General features: G+C 45.4%; 1 protein-coding gene and 1 pseudogene across 1 annotated transcript in view; both read left to right on the top strand.

Moving 5' to 3' along the window:
- XYLB (xylulokinase) overlaps positions 1–7556 on the top strand; it is a 91057-nt gene extending 83501 nt beyond the window's left edge. The window contains exons 18-19 of the mRNA XM_066627498.1: positions 704–798; positions 7458–7556. Of these exons, the coding sequence (XP_066483595.1) occupies positions 704–798; positions 7458–7556 (194 nt within the window). The remainder of the gene's footprint in view (positions 1–703; positions 799–7457) is intronic.
- Positions 7557–12102: 4546 nt separating this feature from the next.
- On the top strand, positions 12103–12222 carry LOC136655049 (5S ribosomal RNA; annotated as a pseudogene).
- The last annotated feature ends 2866 nt before the right edge of the window (positions 12223–15088 follow it).

Raw genomic sequence — 15088 nt, 5'->3', positions numbered from 1 at the left:
CACTGCAGTGTGCAAGAAGCCTCTCCCCTTTTGAGCCATTCTAGGCAGTGGAAGTGGTTTTGCTCCCGGTGCCTGGAACGGCTCTGAAAGGGAGGGGGATGGGCCGCTTGCATGTTGCGGTGAGGCCCCTTGCAAAACTCAGTGCTTTGCACCTCCTCTAGCTACGCCACTGGTGGGACTCACCTTTGTTTTGTTTGTTTGCTATAACAGGCTAACAGGACTACCTCTTTGGAATAGAGCTGTAGGGGCAGGCGGACTAATAAAACTCCTGCTGTGCCTGCAGGACTAAGATCTTCTCTGTCCCCTGCTTTTTTGGTTTTGTTCGCTTGTTTTGTGTGTGTGTAGGGGATGTGGGAATTGGTCATACTTTGTCCTTGTATTCATTACTTCTCCATATTTTCTCATCTGTTTTGCTGCTTTATTGGTGTTCATCAATGATTACTGATACTGTTGAACTTGCAACTTTGTGGCTAGCTGTGCCTTCTGTGGGACAAATTGAATGATTGACATAAACTCGATCTCTGAGCCCCGGCTTCCCCAGGCCCCAGTGCATTGGAATGTAAGATCTTTACCCTTTATCCTTCACTTCTGAATGCTGACCTGACCAAATAAGATCAATGCAATGTATTAATTTGCCAAGGAGTCCAGGCACATCCCTCATCTTGTTTCTGCTCATTGATCATGTCTGTGATCCTCTTTGCAGGACTCGTGGCAGAGACGAACGTGCCCTTGACGGATGTCGTGAAATTAGCACCAGGACCCAAATTAGTCGCTACTCCGACAGCTGGTGTGGCTCAGGTGAGGCGGCACTGGGCAGTTTTATTGGTTGCTTTGGGTTCTTTTGTTTATTTATTTATTACTTACTTACTTAGGTTAGTTTTTCTCTGCTTAAAAAGCAAAATGAGTAATAATTAAACTTTGAACAAAGGAAGAGATTTTGTTTCAGAAAGATCACCTCTTTCCAGTGTTCTATGAAACTGTATAATAAAGATGATTTGGGTAAACTAGTCATTTTCTAATTTTCTTTGTTCGGGGAACATTTCTGTTGGGTGGGTATCTGCCACGGTTTTGTGGAAAGAGGGTGGAATGGCTCGAAAAAACTGGTTTAAGTTTGTTTATGTACAGTGGGCCCTTAGTATCCGTGGGGAATTCGTTCCAGGATCCCCCACAGATACCAAAATCAGGGGATAATGAAATCTGCAAAGGGTCCCAGTGTGATGCTATAAAACGTACCTGGGGGCCACACCCAGGTTGTAGGTGGCCTCCTCAGAAGCTTCCAGGAAGCAAACAGAAGTTATTTCCAGTTTGCGCCATTGATTTCCAGTCGCCTCCAGGAGGTCCTCTGAGGCTCTCCAGACATGGGGTCAGCATTCACTCCAGTCCGGGGATGCTGATCCCGTGGAGAACGAAGGCCAACTGTATTTGTGCCCTGGGTTGTTGAACCTCTGCCTTCAGAGAACCTTTCCATATACACTTGCTTAATGGGGTGCCAGTGTTCTGTAATAGTGGGCAATAACATACTGGAAAAAATACATATGCAGTTTGCTTCCCTGGAATGGACTCCTTCCTGTTCCTTCCCTACTTCATTTACATCTGCTCTTTTGAGCGCTTGCTCTCTTATCTACACCTCTGCAGTTTTTCCATAGGGTCATAATAATAATAATAACAATATTTATATACCGCTTTTCAACTAAAAGTTCACAAAGCGGTTTACAGAGAAAAATCAAATAACTAAATGGCTCTCTCTGCTTGTCATCTCTCCACTTGTATTAGTTCTCCTTCTTTGTTGAGGACACAAGGACTGTCTGCAGTGCCAGCACCAAGTTCTCCCTCTCCTCCTCTGTAATGTATGGAATAATTTATCCTGTGTCCCAACATGATGAAGCAGAGACTTCCCCATCAATAGCAGCCAGTAGTGTGGAAGGGAGCAGGAAAATGCTTAGTGCAGTGGTAGAGAAATGCATAATGCAGCTATTCTTAATGATGTGAGGGTGCAAGATCGTTTGTATGAGATGTGAATGAGCGGGTGAGGAGGAATTTCAAAGCAAGGCTGCCATTTGTGGTTGCGAACCTGAGTTTTTGCATAATGTGTCACTCCCCCTTTTGTCTTTTTGTGCACTTCTTTTCTTGTTTGCCAAGGTGCTCCCCAATCTAGTCCTGCTAAAATTTGTATTTCTGACTGCTGTCCAGCTGCTGCTCCCTGGCCTCCAAGACTTCCCTTCCCATTTTAGAAATCTGTAAAATTCTGCCCATGACGGTGTGGCTGCCTCCACTTGCTTCATGGCCGCGAACCCACAAAAGCCAGAGGGCCTGTCAGCAATATAGTGCATTAGCATGAAAAGTGCAGCAGAAGTTCATAATCTGATGAGTCAGTTTGGTTCTGTTTTTAACAGGGCTGCATCTCCCTGTCTGTCTGATTTCATTCTGTTGAGTTTAGCAGCTTTCACTTAAGTGACTGTTCCTTTTATAACCTTCAAAGTCAACTTGAGGTTAAGTGTTGTCTTCCCAGGGAATTCTCTGTACAGCAACCTGGCTAAACCCATGTGAAAGGGTCTCAGTGTTTTGTTTCTTGACTATTGAGTATTTGTGCTGCATGAAGTAAAAACAAGCCAAAGCTGAGTAGAAGAGGGACCTTCATCTCCCATACGATCAAGTCAATCAGTTAAGGCAGTGGTTCTCAAACCCGAGCCTGAGGCAGTGAAGCAATCGCCGGAAGTTGGTCGCAATCATTATTTTGAATGTCTCCGCATGTTGGGGAGCCCTGCAGAGGCTTGCGCAGGGCTCCCCTGCACTCCCAGGAGCTTGCTGCTGTCTCTGGTCAGTTGAAGCAAGCCGCTGAGCCCCTCAAAAGCAACGTGATTCTGGTGATCGCTGCGTTCCCTCCTCACCCACCAGAACTTACAGCAGGGCTCAAAATCCCTGAGAGTTTGACAACTGCTGAATTATGGCCCAAACCCTAAGCAACTTTTCCACACTGACAAAGCTGTGCCAGTGGGGCATATGCTTCATCCTGTAGTTGGGTGGCAATCACAGAGGCCTCCTCAAGGGTTTGTTCCCTTACCTCAGAGCTGCATTGCCCTTACCTTGGTACTGGAAAGGTAGTTAGGATTGTGCCCATAGTAAATTAAAAGTTTACAATACTGTAAGTGTAAGTTTAAAAATGTATTTAAAATAAAGACGAACCCTCTCCCAAGCAGTCACTGACTTGTTTTCAAAAAATTCCCCAAACATCCCAAAGACTGCAATCCTATCCACACTTACCCAAGAGTAAGTTCCATTCATTGTCGTTGTTTGAAAGCATATACATAGTAGCCTGTTAAAAGTAAACATCTATAACATTTCGCCAAATTCAGTCACAAATCATGATTGCATCGAGTCTGATGTATTAAAAATAAAATACACACTGAAATGGATTGGATCCAAGCCTTCTCTTGCGCAGGCTTTGAAGGGTTGCCACTACTCCCAAAATCAGGCTTTGTGACCCCACTGGGGTCACAAACCTCAGGTTGAAAACACCAGTACAGAGGACAACCAGCCATTTAGACTTTCACAAGGTAAGAACATTAGGTTAATAGCCACAAGAAGGCCCAGATCATCGTGACCTGGATAGCAAATGCCATCATTCATCATGGTGGTGCAGTTGTGGTGTTTGAAGAGTTGGCCTGGAGCAACTGATCTGTTCTCAAATGGGTGGACAAATGAATAGGCTGTTAAAAGAGCCATCTAATGGTAATTAACTTTTGCTCATTATCTGTCCAACTTAGATTCGAATGACCAGCTGAGCCCATCAGCTCTCTTTGTGTCTTGTTTCAGCAAATGTAGTGAGGCTCCCACCCGGTTTTCTAAAGAGGGGGGGGAAAAATGAGTGAAGATTTGAAAACATTTCTTTTAGAAAAGGAAGATTAATCCGAAGCAGTAGGCATGACTGGAATAACTGGGGAGATTTTATAACACCAAGTATATGCGAACAGACAGTAACAATCCATTACTGCAGCATTAAAATGCAGCACCGGTTTAGCAATCTATTAAAACCGGAGATGCTTGGCTTGTTGGTTAATTAAGCCAAAAGGCAGGAGAAAGGAGCACGATTATCTGGAAGATAATCACGGCGTTGGTGTTTTTACAAGTCACAGGCCCTGCAAAATGGCCCAACACCATTAATGCACATTTGACACTTCAGGTCTCTCACTATTTTGTGCTTTCTGTGTGGATGTTGCCAAAGCACAATATTTGCGATGAGCGTGTTAAAGTGCGAAACTCCCCATTTACCATGAGAAGTCTCTTCTTCCTTACATACTGGCCAGGGTGACTCACAGCCCAATGTGAGACAAACCTAATCAAGCTTCCTGAATTGATGCCTTCCCCAACATCAGCATCCTTTTAGGATGCAGAATAGAAAAGGCCCATGCAGCATTGACCTTAATACTCTTGGCTGCTGCACCAGGAGCTAGTTACTTACTAGCAGCTGGTAATATATTTTGCAGTGATGGGAGGAAGAGGAGAATCTTCTGGATGAGGGTTGTGGTGTTAAGTGATACACCTGTAGCTTATTTCAAATGCAATTGGAGACAGGTAGCAAGTAACCAAGGAGGGATGGAACTAATTTACCCTAGGAGAGACACCATGTATGCACCAGCCTGCTGAGTATAGCATGACAAGAAGCAAGATCAAGCTTCTTAGGGTGATCTGTATAATTACTTTTTGTAAAATATCACTTCTTGTGATGCATTGAGTTTACCGGCTGCAACAACAAGGAAATTTATGTTCCTAAGGGTCCTTTTTAACGCATCATTGAGAGTTCTTTATTTCCTTAGGACATCAATTACAAAAAATAAATCTAATTAATTGCTGTAGGCCATAAATTCCTGAAATCCTTTGGAAGGAGGTTTCCAAAATAAGGTCAATATAATGTAGCCTTGAGGGGCCCCAATGCGTGCAGGACAGAGGGAGTTTTTCAATGGAAAATTGTCTCCCACTGAAAGCTGCTATTTACCCAACTTGACAGAATGTCCACAAGTTTTGCCAGTTGGGCACACAGCTGGGGAAGAGGAATCTTCAGTGGGAGAACCATGCTGGGGAGGGGGAAAAGTTCAGTCCTGTATGCTGTGATCCCAAACCAGAATGGGGTCCTTTCACAGCTGCCACTTTGTGAAGGAACAAAATACAGGATGGTCCAATCACAGGATTCCACCCACTCTTCAGGTATGGCTAGTTTGGCTCCAAGAAGGTATCTGTAATCTGAAAATCTTGCTTCAGAGCTACTGTTTTATTCATATGCAGAGCCATGCACTTTTAATTGTTAATTGATTGGGTGGTTAAAACTCATACAGTTAATCCAGGTCTTTAAATCTGATTCCAGCTCTGCTGGCCATCCTGTGCACTTTGGACATTCTTAAGCAGATCCAACTTCAGAAAGTAGGCTTGAGAAGGGTGGAGTTTCAGAGCAGCAGCCTGCTATGTTGGAAGGGCCCAGGGCGAATTGCAAAAGTTTCTGTATGCTATGTGCCGCATTTACAGTTAAAAGGAGAGAGCCCTCCCAAAGAAGGAAACTGTGAACGGAATTAATAGAGATAAAGAAAGAGGAATAGGTTTAATTTTCCCTCCACGTTCACATGGGTATAAAACAACAGCCGAACATTAGTTATTCATGCTAATGGCTGGGAGACCCATTGCAGCAGATGCTTGAATTTTGCAAATTAGCAAGTTAAGCGTTCAAGTCCAATAAAACAGTCAAAAGCACTGTAGCCTTAAATGTAGCCGTTCATTTTTTTTTTGACACTTTTAATTTAGAGCAATGTGTTCACCACAACACTTCAGAGCATGCCTGTATATAAAGGTGCCATGGTTTCTTTTCTTTTTTTTAATTTGTAAAAACGATAATAATAATATTAGCATCGGGAAAGGAACCCAGAGCTTGCTATCTCAGTAGCACAGCCATTTCCAGCCATGCAGGGCTGCTCTATTAAATCTAAGCTGGCACGAAGCAAGCCGGCTTTATCAGGGTTGCAGATAATCAAAGTGAGAATTAGTGAGGCTTGACTATAGATATTTCAGTAAATAAAAGAGCTATTTTTGCCTGACATATTGATGCCCCTAATACAGCCATAAGTGCTTGTTCGGTAGTTTGCTTGCTCCAACATATATATTCAAGGAAAACGAGATGCCACGGTGTGCTGAAGATTCAGCAGTAATTTCTGGTGCAGGCCAAAGGTTTGCAAAGTTTTTTTTATCAGGCACCCTCCTCCAAGACTTAAGATCCATGTGAAGCTTCCTTCCCCCACTTTTATCTGTTCAAGAAATAGGGGAATAATGCATGTTTTGTACCCCAGGATTTTGCAGTACTGGTGTGTATTTTGCTTTTAGAAATGCTTGATTACGATAGAAAGAGAAGAGTAGACATGTCTCTCGCATGGTGGCTTACCATTAGACATGATGCACAAGAAAAAGGAATGACAAGGGAAGAATAAGCACATTTAAGTTCCATCTCCTAATAGTTACGTAATTACCCAGTGGAATGGTCACGGGTGAAGGTCGATCAAGGAGAAGAGGAACCAATTGGCACTTGGTCTTTGCTAGCCTAATGGAAAGGTCTACTATCTGACTTTTCCTTCTCATGCAGGCAGTTTTCGGAGGGGAAGAGCCAGATGGTGCGTGGGCCAAGCCAAGCTCATAGAGCAGTGGTCTTCAACCTTTTTCATGCCACTACCCCAATGAATGAATGATACTGGGGACCCCACTGTTGATCCCACCCTCACCCCTGTAATGCCCTCCCAGCACTATTAATTGTCACCAAATATTCTTATTAGAGAAAACAGAGAACGTTACCATGAAACTTGGCAGTAGTGAAAGCTATTTTAGCTCAATTGCTAAGAACCTGAGCTGGACTGGGACACAATCTCTGGTACCTGAAGGGGTACCAGATGCCTCCTCTTTTACCTGGTGGTACTCTAATCCAGTGGTCTTCAACCTTTGCCATGCCCATAAATTGACTCAACCCCACAACTGAGTCTTAGCAATTCCATTGGGGTCCCAACCCCAGGGTTGAAGAATACTGTATCTCTTTCTCATCCTCCCCCCACTGCAACAACGTGGAATGTCCGTTGATGAGTGCCCATCATCTCTTCCCATCCTACAACTAATAGAAATCAACCAAATTTATGCTAATGTCATTAATTTACACAATGTATCCATGTTGGCAACTTGCAAGGCATGCACACACATGTGCTTCCTGTAGCTCAATCCTTGGGAATTCAAGAGGAAGGGCAGGGTGCCAGCTCTAGGTCTGAGCTCTGGGAAGTTCCTGTATGTTGTTCTGTCCAGGCACAGAACCCATATACGCGATTGCATAGAGGGCTAGTCCAAAAATACCAGTTACAAGTAGGCTACCCTTGGTTACTATACCTGCTTAATTTCTTTTATTATCTGTAACAAACGTCCATCTTTCACTTCTGTTTTAGGTCTACCAACCTTTACTTAAAAGGTATATGGAACTTGAGCAGCAAGTGCTGAACTGGACAAAGCAACATCACATGGAAAAACTAAAAATGAGGCCCTAGCCTTATTTGAATGAAAAAGAAACTGGCGATAAGAAATTGCACCAGCGATGACTGTGGTTGTGAAATACATTCCTGCATCATGTACCTGAAATAAAGAGATCATGATGTGATACCTTCTAATGGCTGGGTTACAAATGCTGTATTCATTTTCTCTTTGTTTCTGTGTCCGCCATGAGTTGACTTCCAATGCCCCTAGGCCTTTTCCCACTTCATCCGGCTCTTCCTTCTGTCGTGGTACAGTACAGTTGCAAAGGATGATCTGTGCTTGTGCTAACCTGAGACTCTTTACCACGCCTCTGCATCTTGTGGCCCAACAAGCCACGCAGGTAATGTGTCGTAGTCTTCCAAGGGACTGACAATTCCTTATTTTTTGGAGCTAGGAAGACAGCAAAAACAGGAGTTATATTGAGTCTCTGGCTAGTGAACTGCATTCAGCATGGTGGGCCACAAGCTTACAGGCTTATTTTTAGAACCTCTGTTCAGTCATGCCAATGAGAATTCTTGCACTCTTCAGAGTTAGTAGCTTCAGAGAAATGTATGTGGGCAGTGCCTAGTGCAAGCAGGGCACACCTATGCTAAAAGTGTTTATATCCATTGTATTGGCAACCTTCAGTCTCGAAAGACTATGGTATCGCGCTCTGAAAGGTGGTTCTGGCACAGCGTCTAGTGTGGCTGAAAAGGCCAATCCGGGAGTGACAATCCCTTCCGCACCGGGAGCAAGTGCAGTCTGTCCCTGGTCTGTCTCCCTGGCTATGGGCCTTCCTTCTTTGCCTCTTAGCCTCAGACTGTTGGCCAAGTGTCTCTTCAAACTGGGAAAGGCCATGCTGCACAGCCTGCCTCCAAGCGGGCCACTCAGAGGCCAGGGTTTCCCACTTGTTGAGGTCCATCCCTAAGGCCTTCAGATCCCTCTTGCAGATGTCCTTGTATCGTAGCTGTGGTCTACCTGTAGGGCGCTTTCCTTGCACGAGTTCTCCATAGAGGAGATCCTTTGGGATCCGGCCATCATCCATTCTCACGACATGACCAAGCCAACGCAGGCGTCTCTGTTTCAGCAGTGAATACACGCTAGGGATTCCAGCACGTTCCAGGACTATCATGACTTGCCCACAAAGAACCCTAGGAATTGTAATTTGGTATGGGTGCTGTGAATTTTCTGTAAACGATCAACTGAAGATCTAGCACAGGGGTTTCCAAACTTTTTGGCAGGAGGGCCACATCATCTCTCTGACACTGTCGGGGGCCAGGAAAAAAAAGAGTTAATTTACATTTCAAATTTGAATAAATTTACATAAATGAATACATTAGAGATAGAACTTATATGAATGAATGAAGGTCTTGCAATAGCTCATGGCCTATACAAGGCCTTTGTGCAAGGCCGGCCTTTCCTTTGCTGCCACTGCTGCATCAGAGACATGAAACAGCAAGCAAATGGAGAGAGCCTTTGTCCCACAGCTCACAGGAGAGGTCGAACAGTTGGCTGTCATACTGAGAGCAGTTGCGTTGGGCCAGTGTGGGCTCCAGCAAGTCTCCAGAGGGCCAGAGGCTCATTGGAGACTGGGGGCTCCCTGAGGGCCGGATTGGAAGTCCTCGAGGGCTGCAAGTGGCCCCAGGACCGGGGTTTGGGTACCCCTGATCTAGCACATGCTTTCGGAGAATGATCCTTTTGGAGAAAGACAATTCCCTGTATAAAGGGAACTGTTAGATTTGTGTAAAGTTTGCAGTTAGGTACACCTTCATCCAGTAGCGTAGCTAGAGGTGTATGCCTCAGTTTTTCTCTAGTGGCCTGGAATGGCTCTGATGGGGAGGGGGGAGGGGTTGCTTGCACGCTGCGGTGATGCTCCCTGCAAAACTTAGCACTTTGCACACCCTCTAGTTATGCAACTGCCTTCATCAACCAACAGGGGACTGAGCTTGGCTCCAAGGAGTTACAACGGTGGGCTTTAGCACCCAATGGTTACTTGTTTTGTATCCTTTCTATTCACTAGCTCTTCCTTCCTGGATCCTAATGGTAGTCTAATTGCGGTGTGTCCCCTTTGCATTTTTTTCTACAACATATTTTCTTTCTAACACCTTGTTAGAATTTTTTAAAAAGAAAAAAATAAAACATTTAAGACTTGAATTGCAGATGCAGAATAAATATAAGGAAGTAACTTTGATTTGCCATTATTTGTTCTAGTACTTGCTCATTTCTGGTACAGAACCCATCGCTGGAACCAAAATATGAGCCAGATGAACTCATCTCACCACTTCCTGAGTGGGAAAAGTGTTTAACTGTAGAACAGGAGACGCTTCTGGGATCAAGACCTCACTCTCTCCCTCCTCAGCACATATTTCCCATCCAAGTTGAGCCCATGGGCAAAGACGTTCAGAGTCCGGGGTTCATGAGTTCAGAGTTTGAATTTCCTGCTGATGATTTTTTGCCCATGGCCCCACAGTAGCCTGGAACTGGCTCTTGTCCTCTCCCAAGTATTGCTGACCAACTTCCTTTTTCTTGCAGAAGTTCAAGGGAGACCGGTCTTCATCCCTCAGGGAGCTTGTTTCATTCATTTTTTCATGCATCTTTACAAGATCTCTTACAATCTACATTCAGCAAGGAATCTGGAACTCAGCCATGTCTTCGCTATCTTGCCCAGTACTGCTCATGCAGGCTTGCTGTGTCTGTCTTGGACACAGAGCCCAACTTGGTGGTGTAAGATCTTCTTAACTGGAGATGCCAGGAACTGAGCCTAGAGGACCTTCTGCACACAAAGCAATTGTGGTATCTCAGCTGTGGGCTCTCTACTAAGACAGAAGAACCTCATGATCGTCCTAGCCCTGTATTGTCCACTTGGCCTTGCAGCAAGTCTCCTGGGTCCCTGGCTAGGTATAGAGTTTGTTCTTATCCTTGCTGTGAAAATACAGAATTTCCTCTGTATTCCAGAATCAGTGAACGCTCTGCTTGGACCAAAAAAGTACCTAAAACGGAGGGAGAACAGCCTCCGAAAAGCTTTCAATCACTGAAGCATTTCTTGAACGCATTTTGGCCTGTTAACATCTTCTCAGTTGCATGCGCTCCTCTCGGTTCTTGTTTTCTAGATCTTGAATACAAAGCATTGACTTAGACAGCCCACAACTGCGACTGTTCCCTTTAGTGCGATGGTCCCCGAGACCTACCTCTAATCCATCTGTGAAACGTTTATTGATTCTCCAATAAGCTTGACACAATGAAAAATTATTTTCTTTGCTGCCTAAAGCCCTTTATCATGGAAATGGAAACAAACCGGTTGGCGCTTTCTGAAGGGATTTGCTTTCAAAGTGCTGACAAACTGAAGCTACGGACCCGCTGCTCGTGCTTTAAAAGGCACCATTGATCCAGCAACACCTAATTTGATCTCTGCTGATTCCTCTTCAGTTTAACCATTTTTGGTGCCTGCCTCTGTGTGTGGCAAAGGCAGGAAGATGTTTAAAGAGCCACGTTGTTACAGGCTGTTACTCTTAGGATTAGGCTTGAGGCCAGCTGCAATCAGGAAGCACAAGCAGGATTGTTAAAGAGCATCTGGTAGCCATTCGGCACCATAGATCTCTCCCTAGCCAGCTGGCTCCCTGATCAGCCTGTCACCCAGAGAGGTGCCTTGCTTGGCTTTTCAGTGCATCATGGGTGTCTTTCTAAGCTAGCGGGTGTGTTTCTTTCCTCCTTATCTTTCAGACCACATATGATGATTCCTCAGGCATGTCACCCTACTAGCTTTCTGGTTTTGCACATTGACAGTGGTGTAGCTAGAGGGGGTGCAAAGCACTAAAGTTTGCAGGGAGCCTCATCACAGTGTGCAAGTGGCCCCTCCCCTCCCCTTTGGAGCCATTCCAAGGCATATGCCTCCCCTTTGCTCCCACCACCTGGAATGGTTCCAAAGGGGAAGGGGAGGGGTCCCTTGCATGCTGTGGTGAGGCTCCCTGCAAAACTTAGTGCTTTGTACCCCCTCTAGCTGCACACTGGGCTTTATCATCATCATCATCATCAATTTTAAAGAATGTTTTGCTTTTTCAAATCAATTTCAAAGTTGCTTGCAAATGAAAAAGAAAAGTACAATCTCTGTTCAATGACGCCATGTAAATAGCCCAACAACAATAGACGAAACAGCACAGGCAGAGACTCCTTAAGGGGCAAGAAAGAAAATTCAGTTCATTTTCAAAGGCCATCAAAACAAAAAAGTGCTTGCCCATCTATGGAAACTTTGCAGGACCAGGCGGATTTCTTTTGATAGAGATTTCTATCTCTAGGGACAGATAGATGTCTAGGGAATAGCGGCCTAGGAGCTGCTACGGATAAGTTCCTACTTCTAGATTAGGCTAGCCTGGTTTCAGGGATGGAACATGGGCAGTAACTATGGAAGAGTTAGAAGCTAGCACTAAAAGGCAAGCCAGGAGACACAGAACGGTAAGCACCAGAGATTAGGAGACCATGTTCCTCAGGTAAACGTCTACTCCAAACGCCTTTTATAGCCCTTCCTGTTCAGAGGGATCCTGTGCCAGTGAAGTCAGGTCAGAATCTGATAAGTTTTTGCTTTAGTGGTGCAGCAACTGTTACCCTGCACATGCCTGATCTCATCTGATCTCGGAAGCTAAGAAGGGTCAGGCCTGGTTAGTACTTGGATGGGAGACCACCTGGGAATACCGGGTGCTGTAGGCTTATACCATAGTCTTTCGAGACTGAAGGTTGCCAACCATTCCAGGGTGCAGGTGGGGCAGCTTGCCCCCAAAATGGTGGGTACCATTCCCAGAACTCCATGGCTCTCAACTCGCAACAGCTTCTTATTCGCAGCCTCCTCCTAGGACAGAACCCAGAGCAAGGACCCATCAGAAGAATCTGAGTTAGAGGCAGGTAGGAGGATGCTAATATATCAAGGATGCATACCAAAAGCACAAATTTCTTAGTTCAAAAAAGAATGACGATATAATAATCATGAGATGCAAAATAAAAATAAGAAAAAGAAAATAGTCATAATAAATGCTGCTAGTTGCATGGCCTTTGTTGCAGCTTAATCTTGACAATATCTAAGATCAGCACTTTGAGCCTTGCAATGAATTTCACACACACACACACCCCATTTACAAGTATTTTGGCCTTCCTGTTGAAATCTGAAATTATACATCTGCAGGCTGTCCAACCAGCCTTGCTGTTGACTTGCTTTCAGAACTTGTACCAGGAGTCTGATTTACTTACCCAGCTTGGCAGTTGAGGCCTTCAAAACAGTATACAGCTCATAAAAAAATCAAAACCAAAACAACCCAATCAATTGAAAAAGAGTAAAAAAGAGGTCAGTATGCACATTAAAAATGAACAAAATACAAAGGGCAAAAAAAATCAAAGCTACGAACTAGGGAAAATAACACAGAGTCCAATATAAGAGCCTGACAAAGCATCTTCAGACTGCTTTTAAAGTGGGAGTCCTGGGGAGGGAGCTTCAGATGCTGCTTCCACAGAGGCCTTATCCTGCACCGACTGCACTTCCAGCAGCGTCAGAACGCCAAGCAGAAACTGGTTGATGACCTTAACAGAGGGCCAGGACCATTCCCTGCTGTTGCTGCTGCTTCTGCTCTCAGCTGGTTAAGTCAAAACCGGGACTCTCTCCGTTAGTAGTGGTTTATTTTTGCTTGTTTGTCCTCCATCAAGGAAGAATCTCTTGCTTGTCAACAACACACATTCTCCACTTCTCCTTTCTGCAGCCTAATTATCCTGGCTCCTGCTGTTCTGGTCACTTTGAAGATACCATTGCTTGGGCAGAGATGAGTTGTTTGACTGCTATCAGTTCAGTATGTCATTGCCCCAGTTCCAGGCCTCCCTTTGGTGTTGAAAAAGGGTGACGTCTGAGGCCCAGCTGTGCAAGGTGTCAGGTGTGCTCAGGGTGTCCCGCAGTTCCAATTTTTGGACACAACAGCTGTTGGGGTGTATGGTGGGAGGAAGGTATAGGATTGGGACTGAGGGAAAGGGAGCGAATGGTTAACCCTCTCTCTGTGCGCCATTTTCCTGATTTAGGCCTATCTCCCGCCAAGCCCAAGCTGCTGGTTGCCCAGCAAAGTGTCTGTATAATTTTACCTGCAGATCAAAAAAACAGCTTTTTCATGTGTACATGTGATGTTTAAATCAAGAATCATAAGAGTGAGACTTAACCTCTTCCTGCACACACCATTGCTCCAATTTGATGGCCCAATCCTACGGGCCTGCTATTCCCCTGGAGCTCATGTTCCAGCAGAGCAGCACACAGCGTGGTGGTCACAGAACACGACACGCCATAGAGTGCTACCTGGCTACTGCCACAAATGGTGAATGGTGGTGTCCAGGTGACAGTAGCCACAATGGGAGACCTAACTTGGTAAGTTGGCATAAGGGGTAAGGGGAATGGGACAGGGACTTGGCAGGGATGGGGTGTGTCAAGGACAAAAAGAGGGCAGATATTGGTGGCAGTAGCTTTGCTGATATCCGATCCCCCTTCCTGGCCTTGATTCACCTTTCTGGGTACACTTGAACCTGTATCAGCAAAATCACTGGCACAGGTCCATGTAGACCCATCAGGGCAGTGAAGGCTTACTCCCAGAGAGGACCCCCAGCCAGGACTACCCCCCCCCCAGCCGGATGCAGCGCATGTTCTAGTGGCACAGCTGCATCAGCGCAGGGGGGGATTTGGATAGGATTGGGTTGTGAATTACATCTTCCTCACTTTTGTTGCTTTTGTCTCAAAGAGGAGCTGCCGTTGCTCCTGTTCCTGCATCTGCCTTGTCATGTCTACTTTGGCCCTGAGAACAACTGTTGGCGCAGGAGACATGGATGCTCTGTTCCTTTTGCTTACAGTTCTTTCCTTTAGAAGCATAATTGAGTTTACACAGATCAATACATCATCTTTGCAGAAAGTGCCTCCTTTGGTATTGACTCAGTAAAAATGCCAGCTGGCTTGGGTCTCAGTCAGACCAGAATCAGCAGCACAAGGGGGGTCTAGCTTTGAAGGAGGCACCTTGGAGACTGGAATGTTCCCCAGTAGACCCCAGGGGCACTGTGACAAGGGGGCCCCTCTGGGTTTGCTGAATCATGATGTCTTTGCTCACCAGCCCTGCTTCAGAATCATTTTGCTGACTAGCACCTTTGCCTCTGTCCAGACTTTACTGCTCCTTCCTTTCGCCTCCATCTGTTCAACACAAACAACTCTGCTGTTTTTGCAGGTTTGCTCTTGCGCAGGGGTGGCATGTCCCAGAACACCACCTGATGACATCTCAGGTCTTCTGTCTTTGCACTACAAACAAACCAACAAACAACCCAAACCCTTACCATGCTCTTTGACGTGCTGCTGTCAAACCTGGAAGTGTGGGACTTGTGGTTCCTTTATAGCAGTGGTTTCCAACCTTTAGGAGCCCTCGGACCACTGAGGCAAAAACTGGAATCATTGTGGATCACATGCAACCCCAACCGCCCTGCACACAAGACAATTAAGGGCACAATCTTGCCCTTCACTTGGGCCGGCATAAGTCCCTTGCTTATATGTTTGTGTCTCCTTGGGAGTAAG

This window comes from Tiliqua scincoides, chromosome 5 (assembly GCF_035046505.1).
Source record: "Tiliqua scincoides isolate rTilSci1 chromosome 5, rTilSci1.hap2, whole genome shotgun sequence".
NCBI classification, from domain to species: Eukaryota; Metazoa; Chordata; class Lepidosauria; order Squamata; family Scincidae; genus Tiliqua; species Tiliqua scincoides.
This window is presented reverse-complemented; position numbering and strand designations above follow the sequence as displayed.